This window comes from Aotus nancymaae, unplaced genomic scaffold (assembly GCF_030222135.1).
Source record: "Aotus nancymaae isolate 86718 unplaced genomic scaffold, 86718_ANA_hifiasm-v0.15.2.pri h1tg000003l, whole genome shotgun sequence".
In the NCBI taxonomy this organism is placed as follows: Eukaryota; Metazoa; Chordata; class Mammalia; order Primates; family Aotidae; genus Aotus; species Aotus nancymaae.
Genome location: NW_026988414.1, coordinates 20,468,795 through 20,482,387, shown reverse-complemented (window position 1 = coordinate 20,482,387; position 13,593 = coordinate 20,468,795). Strand labels below are relative to the sequence as shown.

General features: G+C 37.4%; 1 protein-coding gene across 3 annotated transcripts in view; it reads right to left on the bottom strand.

Annotated features, from left to right (window-relative positions):
• The window catches only part of ECPAS (Ecm29 proteasome adaptor and scaffold), a 121,783-nt gene that overhangs the window by 41,450 nt on the left and 66,740 nt on the right, over positions 1-13,593 (bottom strand). For all 3 annotated transcript variants that reach the window (XM_064378979.1, XM_021672147.2, XM_064378974.1), the window contains exons 16-23: positions 12,771-12,894; positions 11,179-11,259; positions 9,264-9,489; positions 8,738-8,829; positions 6,534-6,668; positions 5,528-5,684; positions 4,601-4,773; positions 3,498-3,599 (exon numbers count right to left, since the gene is read on the bottom strand). In XM_064378979.1, the coding sequence (XP_064235049.1) occupies positions 3,498-3,599; positions 4,601-4,773; positions 5,528-5,684; positions 6,534-6,668; positions 8,738-8,829; positions 9,264-9,489; positions 11,179-11,259; positions 12,771-12,894 (1,090 nt within the window). The remainder of the gene's footprint in view (positions 1-3,497; positions 3,600-4,600; positions 4,774-5,527; positions 5,685-6,533; positions 6,669-8,737; positions 8,830-9,263; positions 9,490-11,178; positions 11,260-12,770; positions 12,895-13,593) is intronic.

Below are 13,593 nucleotides of genomic sequence, written 5' to 3'. Positions count from 1 at the left end.
GAAAAAACAATCTTAAAATTTGTATAAAACCACAAAGACCCTAAATAATGAGCAAAAAATACTAAGCAAAAAGAATAAAGCCAGAGGCATTGCATTACCTGACTTCAAAATATATTACAAAGCTATGGTAAGCAAAACAGCATGGAACTGGCATAAAAACAGACACATACACCAATGGAACAAAACAGAGAACCCAAAAATAAACCTACCCATTTATAGTCAACTCATTTTCAACAAAGGCATCAAGAACATATATTGAGGAAGGGACAGTCTCTTCGATAAATCGTGCTAGGAAAACTAGATAACCACATGCAGAAAAATGAAACTAGGCCCCTTTATCTCACCATATCAAACCAAAATGAACTTAAATCTAAGACTTGAATTATGAGACTACTATAAAAAAACATGGAGAAATACATCAAGATATTGGTCTGGGCACAGATTTCTTAAGTAGGATCACAAAAGCACAGACACCTAGAGCAAATATTGACAAATGGGATTATATCAAGTGAAAAACCTTCTATACAGCAAAGGAAACATCCAACAGAGCAGAGAGACAACCTATAGCACAGAAAAAAATATCTGTAATCTACCCATCTGACAAGGGATTAAAATCCACAATAAATAAGGAACTCAACTCAACAGCAAATACACAATCTGATTTGAAAAGGGACAAAAGATCTGAATATAGTTATTTCTCTAAAAAAGGTATATAAATGCCAACAGGTACATGAAAAAGTTTGACGATGGAAATGCAAAGAAAAAGTACAATGAGATCTCATCTCACCCTAGTTAGAATAGCTATTATCAAGAAGACAGAAAACAGCAGATGACAGTAAGAATGTGAAGAAAAGGGAACATTAATACACTGTTGGTGGGAATGTAAATTAGTATAGCCATCATGGAAAACAGTATGAAGGTTCCTCAAAAAACTAAAACTAGAACTATCATATGACCCAGCAATCCCAGTATATATCCTAAGTACATATCCAAAAGAAAATCTGTATACTGAAGAGATATTTGTGCTCCAATGTTTACTGCAGCCCTATTAACAATAGCCAAGATAAGAAATCAATTTAAGTGTTCATCAACATATGAATGGATTTTTAAAAAGTGGTACATAAACACAATGGAGTATTATTCAGCCATAAAAAAGAATGAAACCCTATTGCTGACAGCAACATAGATGGAACTGGAGGACACTGTATTTAGTGAAATAAGCCAGGCACAGAACAAATATCCTATGTTCTCATTCATATGTCAGAAAATCAAACTCACGGAGGTAGCGAACAAATGGTGGTTACCAGAGGTCAGGAATAAAAGAGAGCTTGACCAATGGAAACAAAAATACAGTTAGAAGAAGTAAGTTTCAGTGTTCATCAGCACAATAGAATGACTATACTTAACAAGAATTTATTGTATATTTCAAAATAGCTAGAAGAGAAAATTTGAAATTCTCCTAACACAAAGAAATGATAAACACTTAAAACGATGGATATCCCAATTACCCTAATTGGATCATAATACATTGTATGCTTGTATGAAAATATCACATATATCCTAGAAATATGTACAACTATTATGTATCAATTTTAAAAAATTGAAAATGGGCCAGGCACAGTGGCTTATACCAATAATCCCAGCATTTTGGGAGATCCAGGTGGGAAGATCGCTTAAGCCCAGGAGTTCAAGACCACCCTGGACAACACAGAAATACACTGTCTCTATAAAAAAATTAAAATATTAGCCAGGCATAGTAGGGCAGGCCTGTGGTCCCAGCTACCTAGGAGGCTGACGTAGGAGGGTGCCTTGAGCCTAGGAGATGCAGTATACTCCAGCCTTGGTGACAGAGTGAGATCCTGTTGTAAAAATAAAATAAATAAAAAGTTAAAAGACACCAAAAAACCTTCAGCACTGTGTCCTCCTTGACTGTGAAGATATTCTGTTTCTGTTTCATGTTTTTCATTATTCTCATCATCTAATCTCTCTACCTTATTTCCATATTTCTAGTTTTTCATGTATTTCTAAACTCTTAAAATAATGGCATTAAAAGCAAGCAGACAAGCCTTCCTTGAAAAAAAAAAAAAAAACAGGCTAGGCGCAGTGGCTCACGTCTGTAATCCCAGTACTTTCGGAGGCTGAGGCGGGCGATCACCTGAGGTCAGGAGTTCAAGACCAGCCTGGTCAATGTGGTGAATCCCTGTCTCTACTAAAAATACAAAAATTAGCCAGGCATGGTGGAATGCACCTGTAATCCCAGCTACTTGGGAGGCTGAGGCAGGAGAATCGCTTGAACCTGGGAGGTGGAGGCTGCAGTGAGCCAAGATCACGCCACTTCAGTCCAGCCTAGGAGACAGCGCAAAACTCCAACTCGGGGGGGAAAAAACCCTAGAAGAAACCCACCTTGCTCAGGGATTTAAAAAAAAGAAAAAAAATAATAAAGCCAGTAACATAAGTTTCTCTCCAAGTGGTTACAATGTGAATGACATCCCAGGAGCCTGGGGTTGTCTAAAAAAATTCACTTTAAAAATACTGAATTCAGAATCCAGACTAATATCGGCTCTCTTACTTGGGTGCCTCAGTCCTTGGCCTCAATTCTCTCTCGTCCCTCCCATCTTTCAAGGCCCAACAGAAACCTCTCCTCCAAAAACCTACACTAACTCCTCCTGATAGAATTACACCTTCCTTTGTGATTCTACTGCCTTATATACAAATGTCTCTTCATTCAGTCCCTTAGTCTGTCAATATTTACTGAGGTCCTGCTATTACCAATCACACTGCTAGGCACTTGTTTTATAGCAGTCAGCAAAACAGAGTCTGCATGCAGCCTAGTGGGCAATTAGAAACTGTGATAAATGCTGTGAAGAAAAAGAATGAGAGACATGGTGGCACAAATAACTATAGAATCGACCCTAGTTTGATGGGCCAGAGAAGGCTTTTCAAGGAGCTCAGCAACAATCTGGGAAGGAAGTAGAAGGCTTTCAAAAGCTCAGTGCAAGGTGGCCAAAAAGGCTGGTATACAGAAAGTGAGTGAATGTCAAGAATCAAGGCTAAGGAAAGCAGGGGCCAGATCAGGCCATGCTGAGACACTTAGTACACTCTGTTGGCATTTGCCTACTTGTAGGTCTTCTCCACTATACTAGGCATCTAGAGGACAGAAGCTAAATCATCAGACTTGAAAACAACTGAAATACTCAAGAGCAACTGTTTTTTAATGGCTCACTCCACCCATCTGGCTGACTCGGTATGTGAGTATGTTTTCCCTTCTACCACACTGCACTGTGCTTTACTCAAAAATTATAAGCAAAGATCTTTCCCTCATAGGTGATTTAGTCAATGCTATACCTAGCACAGTGATGAGCGCAAAACTAGTACTTAAGTATTTAGTGAATAAATGAGTAAAAAAAAAACTCATAGCAGGCAAAATTGTACCTAAAAAAAAAAAAAACCACTGCTTTTTCTTTGAATAACTAACAATCAGGTAGCAATATAAATACCTCCACAGAATCCATCAGACCTTGCAAGAGGAGTTTCTGGTGAGGAAAATCTCCATCCCCAACGGGAAAATATCCCAGAGTTTGGATTGCTCGTTCTTTCATCTGGAAGAACACCAAATTTTTTTCTTTTAAACAGAGTATATAATGGCTTTACCTCAGTACAGTATTTCCAAAATGAGATGACAGGAAGGGCAGTCTATCTAACACACCAACATATAAATTTTTATAAAAGCATCAAATTTTACAATAGTATGTATATAAGTCATTGAAGGTAGAAACACACAAATCTGAGTCCACTAAGGACCCACAGCTGCAAAAGAAGAAAGAAGATAGCCTTAATTAGGCTTATTACCTTTCAAACTATAACGATTTAAAATGTGGGTTCTGGGCCAGGACCAAATCATATCTCAACCATTTCGCCTATACAGGTGTGTGACCTTAAGCAAGTTACTTACCCTCTCTGTGACTCTGTTTCCTCATGTTATCTCATATAGAGATGATAACTGTGCCCATTTCACTAGACCTTTTAGAAGATTCAGTCAATACATGCAAAGCACTTAACACACTCTCTGGTACATTACAAGTGCTTAACAATGATTGGTAATGATTAGTTAACAGCTAATAAAAACTATACTGTGTATCTTCTCAGAAAGTTTTAAACAGTAGCTAGACCAAGATTAAGATTATGTCAATTAAACTTGTAGTAGTAAACTGATATTTCTGCTCATTAAATCATCTTATACCTCAAAACTGGCTTTAGATTAGGATTTATATTTGGTCTAAAATGACAAAAATCATGAAACTACTTAACATCTTATTACACACCTTCTGCATGACGAAAGATATTTCCTGATGAATATTTCACTCAAATCGTAATAGTTATAAAGACCTAAATTGGAATGACTGGGTCAAAAGATGTACATACTAAGGTTGTACACAGATCACCTCTAACTCAAAAGTAAACACTCAAGCTTGCTTCTTTATCACCCATTTTTACATTAAACCCTTCCTTCAACTGTAATGCCAACTATTCTCATTAGAATTTGTTTTTGCTCATTTATGAATAGAATTTCAGAAAGGGAAGAAATAAGAAAGAAACTTACCTTATTTGTCTCTTTACTGGAAGGTATTCTATTTAGTAAGCTTTCTACAAGATGCAATTTGGTAAAGCCAGATCCCTCACTGGGGATTGGGAGTGGACCATTTCTGCCAATTTCACCCAGGGCTGTGCAGGCAGCAATTGCCAGGAGGGGTGATGTACTGTCCAAAAATGAGCCTATAAGCACATTTAGCCAGAAAGAGAATCATATACCATTATCCTTATGATCTAAAGCAACCAGTGACGTACTCAAGATTATTTTTAAGACAGCAAAATAGAATCAAAGTCTACAATATCTTCTAGTTGACAATTTGTTAACATTTATTCAGTGGAAAGACAGCATGGCAACAGAGGATAGAGTAGGTTTTTTTTAATATATAAATTTTTGCCCATAATAGGATCATCCCTGTTTATAAAAACATGTAGGAAAAAAATGTACAGAAAAAAAAAAAACAGTGCTTTGGTTTTTTCTGTTTTGTTCTTTTTGAGACAGGGTCTAGCTCTGTTACCCAGGCTGGAGTACAGTGGCATGATCACAGCTCACTGCAGCCTCAACCTCCCAGGCTCCAGTGATCCTCCCACCTTAGTTAGTCTCCTCAGTAGTTGAGACTACAGGAACATGCTACCATATCCAGCTAATTTTATTTTTTGTAGAGGCTAGGTCTCAACTATGTTGCCTAGACTGGTCTCAAACTCCTGGACTCAAGTGATCCTCTCACCTTGGCCTCCCAAAGTACTGAGATTACAGGCATGAGCCACCACACTCAGCCTTCACTGTTATTAAAGATAGAGAATTTATCAAGTAAGTTTTTTTGTGAAAAAGCTTGTGTCTTTAAAGTACAATGCTATAAAAAGAAACTGAAATGCCATATTAAAATTTAACATAATTCAAAAATTGCAACACCCAAGTCAGCATAAAGACATTAATTACCTATTGTTTCTGTAGCGCTCTGAATGAGTTCCTCTTGATCAGGGAGGAGGTCAGCATTTCTCTCTTGTTGCTCTGCCATTCTGATTTTCTTTTTAGCCAAATATCTTCCCACCGTGAATCCCAATGCAAGCAAGGATCCATGCTGTATCTCTGGGCTCTGAATTTAACAAAACGATAACATATCTCTGGCTCTCTCTCATATATTCAAGAATACATGGCAATATCTTTGTGTCTATTCAGATCATCTCTCCAACAAAACATAAGGCTAAGGAATAAAGTGAACACTTGAGGTTTCACTAGATGCTAATACATCAAGCTTAGGGAACAAGAGAAACCTTGAGTTTCCAACAGAATTTTGAGAAACTGAATCTTGATTCACTTTAAGATTTACATTCTCTAATTCCATGCCCACTGCAATTCCAGGTGAGGTGACTTTCCTACATGCTCCCATGCCACTTTCTAGCTTACAGCACTTATGTAACTACAATGTCATAACTTTCACACATAATGTCTCCCAATTGCCAACAGAAGACAATGAACAGATCCTATTTCTAACTGCTAAAACCTCTAAACACAAGGTAACCAACAAACTATTTGAAGTAAAACTTGCTTTTTTTACTGGCAGCAATGGATGAGGAAGAGAAAAGGAGCTAACATTTCTCGCTTTCAGTACTAATCAGGCCCAACCCTGCTTAGTTTCCAACATCAGATGAGATTAGGTGTGTTCACGGTGGTATGGCTGTAGGCTGTGAGCATCCTGTTGTACTAGCGATTCTCACGTATTTATGAATCACTGTACTCCTAGCACCTAAAACAGTGCTTATCAGGCACAGCACCCATATTCATTAAGTGAGCTGACTGAACCAATGTATTACCTATCCCATTTAGTCTTTACATTCACAAAAGCAAGGAATTTATAAGTTCATTTTACAAATGAGAAACTAAAATTAGATCCTTTTACAAAACCCTACCTCCCACAAAAAGGAATGAAGACAAAATAACATACGTGATTGTCTTTTGTAGTCTTTATGAGCTGTTCTATCATTGATTTCAACTCACTCCCCGACACTGTTGATACCACCACAGAATAAAACAATGCTGCCAGTTCACGCATTTCTTCTTTACTGCTATTCATCAGACTCTGAGCAGCATAAAAAAACAAATATATACATGATATAGAACCATGTGCCTGCTGAAAACTTCTTTTAAAATTAAAAGAATGTTCAATCTATTGACATCCATGAGAAAAAAACAAGGTATTATTTGAAAACAAAATGAAACCTTAATGAATTATATAACAAAATCTTCGGTGCATTGTCATCAAAGATAACGCAAGTACAAAACAGGTGAAATTTATTCACAGATGATCTAAAACAAGGGTCAGCAACTTCTATAAAAAAAACAAAAAGGGGCCAGGCACAGTGGCTCACGCCTGTAATCCCAGCACTTTGGGAGGCTGAGGTCGGTGGATCATGAAGTCAAGAGATCAAGACCATCCTGGTCAACATGGTGAAACTCTGTCTCTACTAAAAATACAAAAAAAAAATTAGCTGGGCGTGGTGGCATGCACCTGTAGTCCCAGCTACTCGGGAGGCTGAGGCAGGAGAATTGCTTGAACCCAGGAGGCAGAGGTTGCAGTAAGCCAAGATCGTGCCACTGCACACCAGCCTGGTGCCTGGCAACAGATTGAGACTCCGTCTCAAAAAAAAAAAGAAAAGGATTTATGGGCCATTTGGTCTCTGTTGCAACTACTCCATTCTGCCACTGCTATGCAAAAGCAGCAACAGACAATACCCAACGAATGAGTATGCCTGTGCTCCAGTAAAACATGGACACAAAAATGTTCATGTCATGAAATGTTACTTTCTTGATTTTTTTTTTCCACATTTAAAAATGTAAAAACCATTCTTAGCTTGCAAGCCCTACAAACACAGGAGGCAGGCCATATTTGGACCTTGGACTACCTCTGATCTAAAACATCAAAGCTCAAAACCTATAAAATCATTTTAAAATCAGTATAAATTTGTAAGAAATAAAAATTCCTTTTTAAACTAGAAGCAGTTTCATGAGACCAGATTATCCAGAAATGTGCAAAACTAACACCTCTTGGTAAATTTCATTCATGTTTTCACACTTAAAGTTATAATTTGTACATTTTTACCATCATTCAAGCTGTATTTTCCAAAAAAAAGAACTGCAATATGTAGCATATGGAGATACAGAAAACTGTGTGGGCCAATACTTACACTAAAAAAAATTATTCATTATTTATCTGAAATTCAAATTTAACTGAGTATCTCGTATTTTTGTTTGTTAAACTTGGTATCCCTTTTCATGTGGCCACGGGACAGGAACACCCTCATACATGGCTGGTAGAAGTGTACACTGGTACCACCCACATGGAGGGTGTCGCATTATCTAGGAAAATTACAAGAGCACATGTCCTCTGATCCAGCTATTCCATTTCTGAGGAATCCATCGAAAACATATACTTCCTCAATATGCAAGATGATAGATTATTCATTGTAGCAGAATGGAAGTACTTACTCTAACTGGCCGTCTATAAAAATCTAGAATACATTACAGTACATTCATATAATAAAAACGGATACTGTTACAATAAACAAGATGTGCTCTCCATAGTTGCAGTGGAATAGTTCCAGGTTCTACTATTAAGTGAAAGAATGTATAAAACCATGTGAATAGCATTCTGCTTTTTGTAAAAAGATTTTATGCACATTTTTATGTGTATGTACGTAAGTAAACTCTAGAAAATATGCCATATATAAGTGGTGACTGACATATGCTTGCCCGAGGGGAGCAGAAAGGGCAAAAATTAGGAGACTTGGGTAGGTGGGAGATGGTTAAGGAAAGGAGACATTTTACATAGTTTTTATTTAAACTACACAAATCTATTGCTTATTTTTTTCAAAAAAAAAAAAAACTTTTGAAACAGAAAAGGAATTTTTTTTTTACTCCTATGCTTCTCAATTCACCTCCCACTCTCCTCCAGATGTGTCAATGAAACATAGTGACCTACATGCTTCCCAGTAAGTGTCTGATGATGAGAGAGTTTTCAAAATGACCTAAAGGCAGAAAAGGTCATATGAATGCTGGTGGGGAAAAAAAAATCATGAGGTTAATTCTATTAATTAATTCTATTTTGGAAATAGAATTTTTTTTAAAAAAAAAGGTACATGCAGAACATACCTTTATCCATTCTGTTTTGTCTACAAATTTGGTAGCCAGCTTTTCTGGATACACTGACACAGCTTCCAATAGACAGTACATAACTGGCAAACCTAAGTAAGAATTCAGAACCACTTTAAGTTTCAAGAAAAGTAATGAACATACAGGGATCACTAAATTCCTTTAAAGTATAAGGCTACTGCTTTAACACACATTCTCTCAGTTCTATTTAAAAAAAAAACCTACACAACCTAAATATAGTATGTGATTCACTACAGCAAATTTACAGATTAGCTATCTTTAAAAGGATATCCTGTTCTTCACATCCACTTCCAAAGTAAGAATATATTATCTATTGTTAGCATTTCTTTCTGAAAAAGAACTAGTATCTAGAATGAATCAGATAACATTTAAAAAGAAACAAAGGCTAATGTTCAGTTACCGAAGTGAAGAGAGAGAATAATTTTGCTATATATCTTAGCTAAGTTTAAAATTAAATTTTTGCTTAAGTGCTTTAATATCTTTCCTTAGCATCACAAATTCCTACCTCCAACACCTGCTAACAGCTGCTGAAGCAGGCCAATGTAGATCTGCACAGGGTTAGTTTCCCCACTCTTGTTAGAAGATGATGAGGGTGCCACCTGCCCGCCTGACATTAAAGTCCGTATGTAACGTCCAATGGCTGGGGCATGATCCTGCATATCAGCCAAACTCTGAGAGGTGGGCACCACCCCCGCACTGTGCGCGAGGCACATGCGCAAGTACAGAACTATCTACAAACAGAACAGAGAGGAAGACTAGATAAGCTTCTTGAAAAGTTAATGTGGGAAGGTACTCTTCAAAGTAACAATTTCTAGTTTTGATTCCCCCACCCTTCTTCATAAAGCTATTCCAATCCTCATGGAAAGCAGAAAATATTCCATCACAGAGCAAAATCTATACAGCAAGGTTTGCAAATCCAAATAATTTTTTAATGAAGTTAAAATACAAACAACTTTTAAAGTCAGAAATTGGAGCTGAAGGCTGTTATCCTTAGAAAACTAACGCAGGAACAGAAAATAAAATACTTCATTTTTTAATGAAGTTAAAATACAAACAACTTTTAAAGTCAGAAATTGGAGCTGGAGGATGTTATCCTTAGCAAACTAATGCACGAACAGAAAATCAAATACTGTTCTTACTTTTAAGTAGTAGTTAGATGGTAAGAACTTCTGAACACAAAGAAGGAAACAGACGCTGGGGTCTACTTGAGGAGACAGGGTGGGAGGAAGGAGAGGAGCAGAAAAGATCACTATGGGGTATTAGGCTTAATACCAGGCTTAATACCAAACCTAAAAAGTTAAAAATTATACTAAAAATCATTATTTTGTAAAAGTTGTGTGTGTGTGTGTGTGTGTGTGTGACGAGGGAAGGAGGGAAGGAGGGAAGGAGGGAAGGAGGGAAGGAGGGAAGGAGGGGAGGGAGGGAGGGAGAGAGGGAAGGAGGGAAGGAGGGAAGGGCAGAAATCTGGAGCAAATGGCCTATTATTCCCGTAGAATTCCAACTGTGTTTAATCTCCACTGACAAGAATTTGGGAAAATGGGTTCAAATCATCTACAGAAAAATAGATAAAACACCATAAAAACCTCTGATACAGACCAGACATGGGGGCTCATGCCTGTAATCCCAACACTTTGGGAGGCTGAGGCAGGAGAATTGCTTTAGCCTAGGAGCTCAAGACCAGCCTGGAAAACATGGTGAAGTCCATCTCTACCAGAAAGATAACAAAACTAGCCAGGAGTGGTGGTGCATGCCTGTAGTCCCAGCTACTCAAGAGGCTGAGGTGACAGGTTCACTTCAGCCCAGGAAGTGAGGTTGAAATAAGCCAAGATCACGCCACTGTATTCCAGCCTGGGCAACAGAGTGAGACCCCTTCTCAAAACAAACAAAAAAACAAAACAACCCTTACATAAACAGACTACTAAGGAGTCCTCCGGAAGCTTTGTCATTGACAGTTAGGATAGGTAGCAAATGCATTGTGAAAATTCTTACTCTGAACAAGATTACCTCTTGTAATTTACTTAATGCAAGTCAATGATCTAAAAAATAGAATTTCCCTTAATAAGTGTGATCAATTAATCCTCTCCAACCTTCAAAACTAAATAATCCTAACAACCTCAACAGTATGTTGGCTTTAAAACCCAAATAGCTTACTGCAAGATCCCAACAGTAATCACTACAGAACATCCAGTTCTTTCACAAAAAGAATCTCACAGAGATAAATATATTTACATACTCCACTATGAATTAAAATAATAACAATTTCCCAATATATTTTTTAAAATAAACAACCCAATGAAGAACAATAATACCATAATACGGGTTTACCTAAAACAAAACAAAATGACAGACACCTCTTTGGGTGTGGTGTGATCTTTTTAGAACACTTACAAAAAGTAAATAGGAATATATCAAAGTCCTACCTCTCCAAAGGCTGCTGGGTTAAATGGAAGGACAGTGGTCCCGGTCATGTACTTGACTGGAGTTTTCATTCGATGGGAAGCCTAAGTTTAAAAGTGCCAAAACAGACACAATTAGTGAAAAATGGAGCATATCTGCACTTCCTCAACTCAAAAACAACTGTATTTCTAGCTACATGTCCTAGGTTTGCTTCTTTTTCTGATCAATACATTTTCCACTTTCCTATTAATCATGCTGATAGTGCATGTCCCTCACACACTAAATGACAAATGTGTTGCCCTTTTTCCATGTTTGTACTGACTTGTTTAAAAATAATAAACCTATTCTAGACATCTACTAACATGGTCATCTGAGGTCACTGCATGCCAGTTATTTTCATTAATAATGAAAGTGGGAGGAAACTACAAGCACAGAGAATATTCTAACCACAAATATGACTGTGCTGCTATATGGAAAACAGAATCCTGGCCCATACTGACCTTAAACTCCCTTAAGGTGCCCACCTAGCAAAGAGCTAGGATCACCCGTGGAGCTAAAAGGTAGGAAGGTATCCTCCAGCAAAGCGGATAGAGTCAAGGCCTGGAGGGGGTGGGTGGTCATTACTGCCAATATCCTGGAACTACTGGCAGAAAACACTATGCAAAAGCAGAGGCTTGCAAAAGTAGGTAGGATGCTCTCTTATGAATATGGTAAGGAGAAAACTGTTCCCTGAAGCATCCTTAAACTTATACTACCCTAAAGAGTGCCCTTAAAAATAAAAAAGGAGAACCAGCATGGGCCATATAGCAAAAACGATTCTACAAAAAATAAAAAATTAGCCAGGTGTGGTGGTGCACACTTGTAGTCCCAGCTATCAAGAGGCTGAGGAATGAGGATTGCTTGAGTCTAGGAGGTAGAGGTTTCAGTGAACTGAGACTACACTACTGTACTCCAGCATGGGTGACAGAGCAAGACCCTGTCTCAAAAAATTTTAAAAAGAGGAAATTTTTAAACATGTCATATTAAGGGAAAAAAATATTAAACACAGCCAAAATGTTACCAAGCATAAAAGGAATTATAAGTAATTCAAGTTTAGGCAAAACAGATCAAAATACGAGTGAAAATTATAATTTCACTTTGTACCTCCCCCTATTGTAACTATCAACACTAGAAACTTTATGAGTCAGCCAGGCACGGTGGCTCACTCCTGTAATCCCAGCACTTTGGGAGGCCAAGGCAGGTGGATCACCTAAGGTCAGGAGTTCAAGACCAGCCTGGCCAACATGGTGAAACACCATCTCTACTAAAAATATAAAAAATTAGCTGGGCGTGGTGGCAGGCAGCTGTAATTCCAGCTACTAGGAAGGCTAAGGAAGGAGAATCACTTGAACCAAGGAGGTAGAGGTTGCACTGAGCCAAGATCATGCCATTGCACTCCAGCCTGGACAACAAGAGCGAAGCTCCATCTCAAAAAAAAAAAAGAAAGAAAGAAAGAAAGAAAGAAATTTTATGAGCCAGCATTTAGTGATTACATTTTTCACTTTAAAGATGGATGTTTTTATTTTCATCATCCATTATATGATTTAGACTAATTACCTTAAGTTGCATGCCATACCTTTTCTTGTATGTAATACACCATTTCTGGGAAGGAAGGCATCTGCTCAGAAGTACTTTCCTTTCTGTTTCTACCTGGAAGACACCTTAATACACGTTGTGCTTCTCCATGAACTTCTTCACGTCTTTCAGAAAAGACAATAAGAATAAAAAATATATGTCACCAATTGGAGAATGATCATTTGAAGAATAAGAACAGCAATTCTACTTGGCAGCTGGAGTTGTCAGAAAATGTCTTCAATACACTCTTGGCTATCTAAGCAGAGTCAATATAACACATTATAAGAAATCACTTCTTTTTAGAAACTGCATGAGGTTCAGGGAGTCATCTGGCTTCCCCCTTTGAATTTGACTCACAGAAGAAAACGAGGTAGCATACGGTAAGTAATCCATTATGTAAAGTTCTACGTGTATGCTTTACCTTGTAGAATTAAATCTTAAACAACTATAACACATATTTTAAAATTCAGTTGACTATCTAGTGGTCTATACATTCCACCCAAACTCTTACATCTGTATGTATTCAGATGCAATTCTGTATAACTAATATCTGATAAGTAACATTAGTGTGTAAAAATATAAACCCCAACCAATTTCAGATCATCTAGAGATTGATCTCAGCAATAGTCTTACTTAGATACCACATAAAAGCCTTTTAATTCCTCAATTGCCTCTGATCGTGTCTCATTTTCCAAACAGATAAAGGGCCAAAAAGAAAGAATTAATAAATAATACCTCAAGTTGTCAGAGGATTTTCATTTGACCTGAACAGTTTTAATTAAAGAAGAAAAACTATTGAATTAGTTATGCTATGGCTTTGGTTT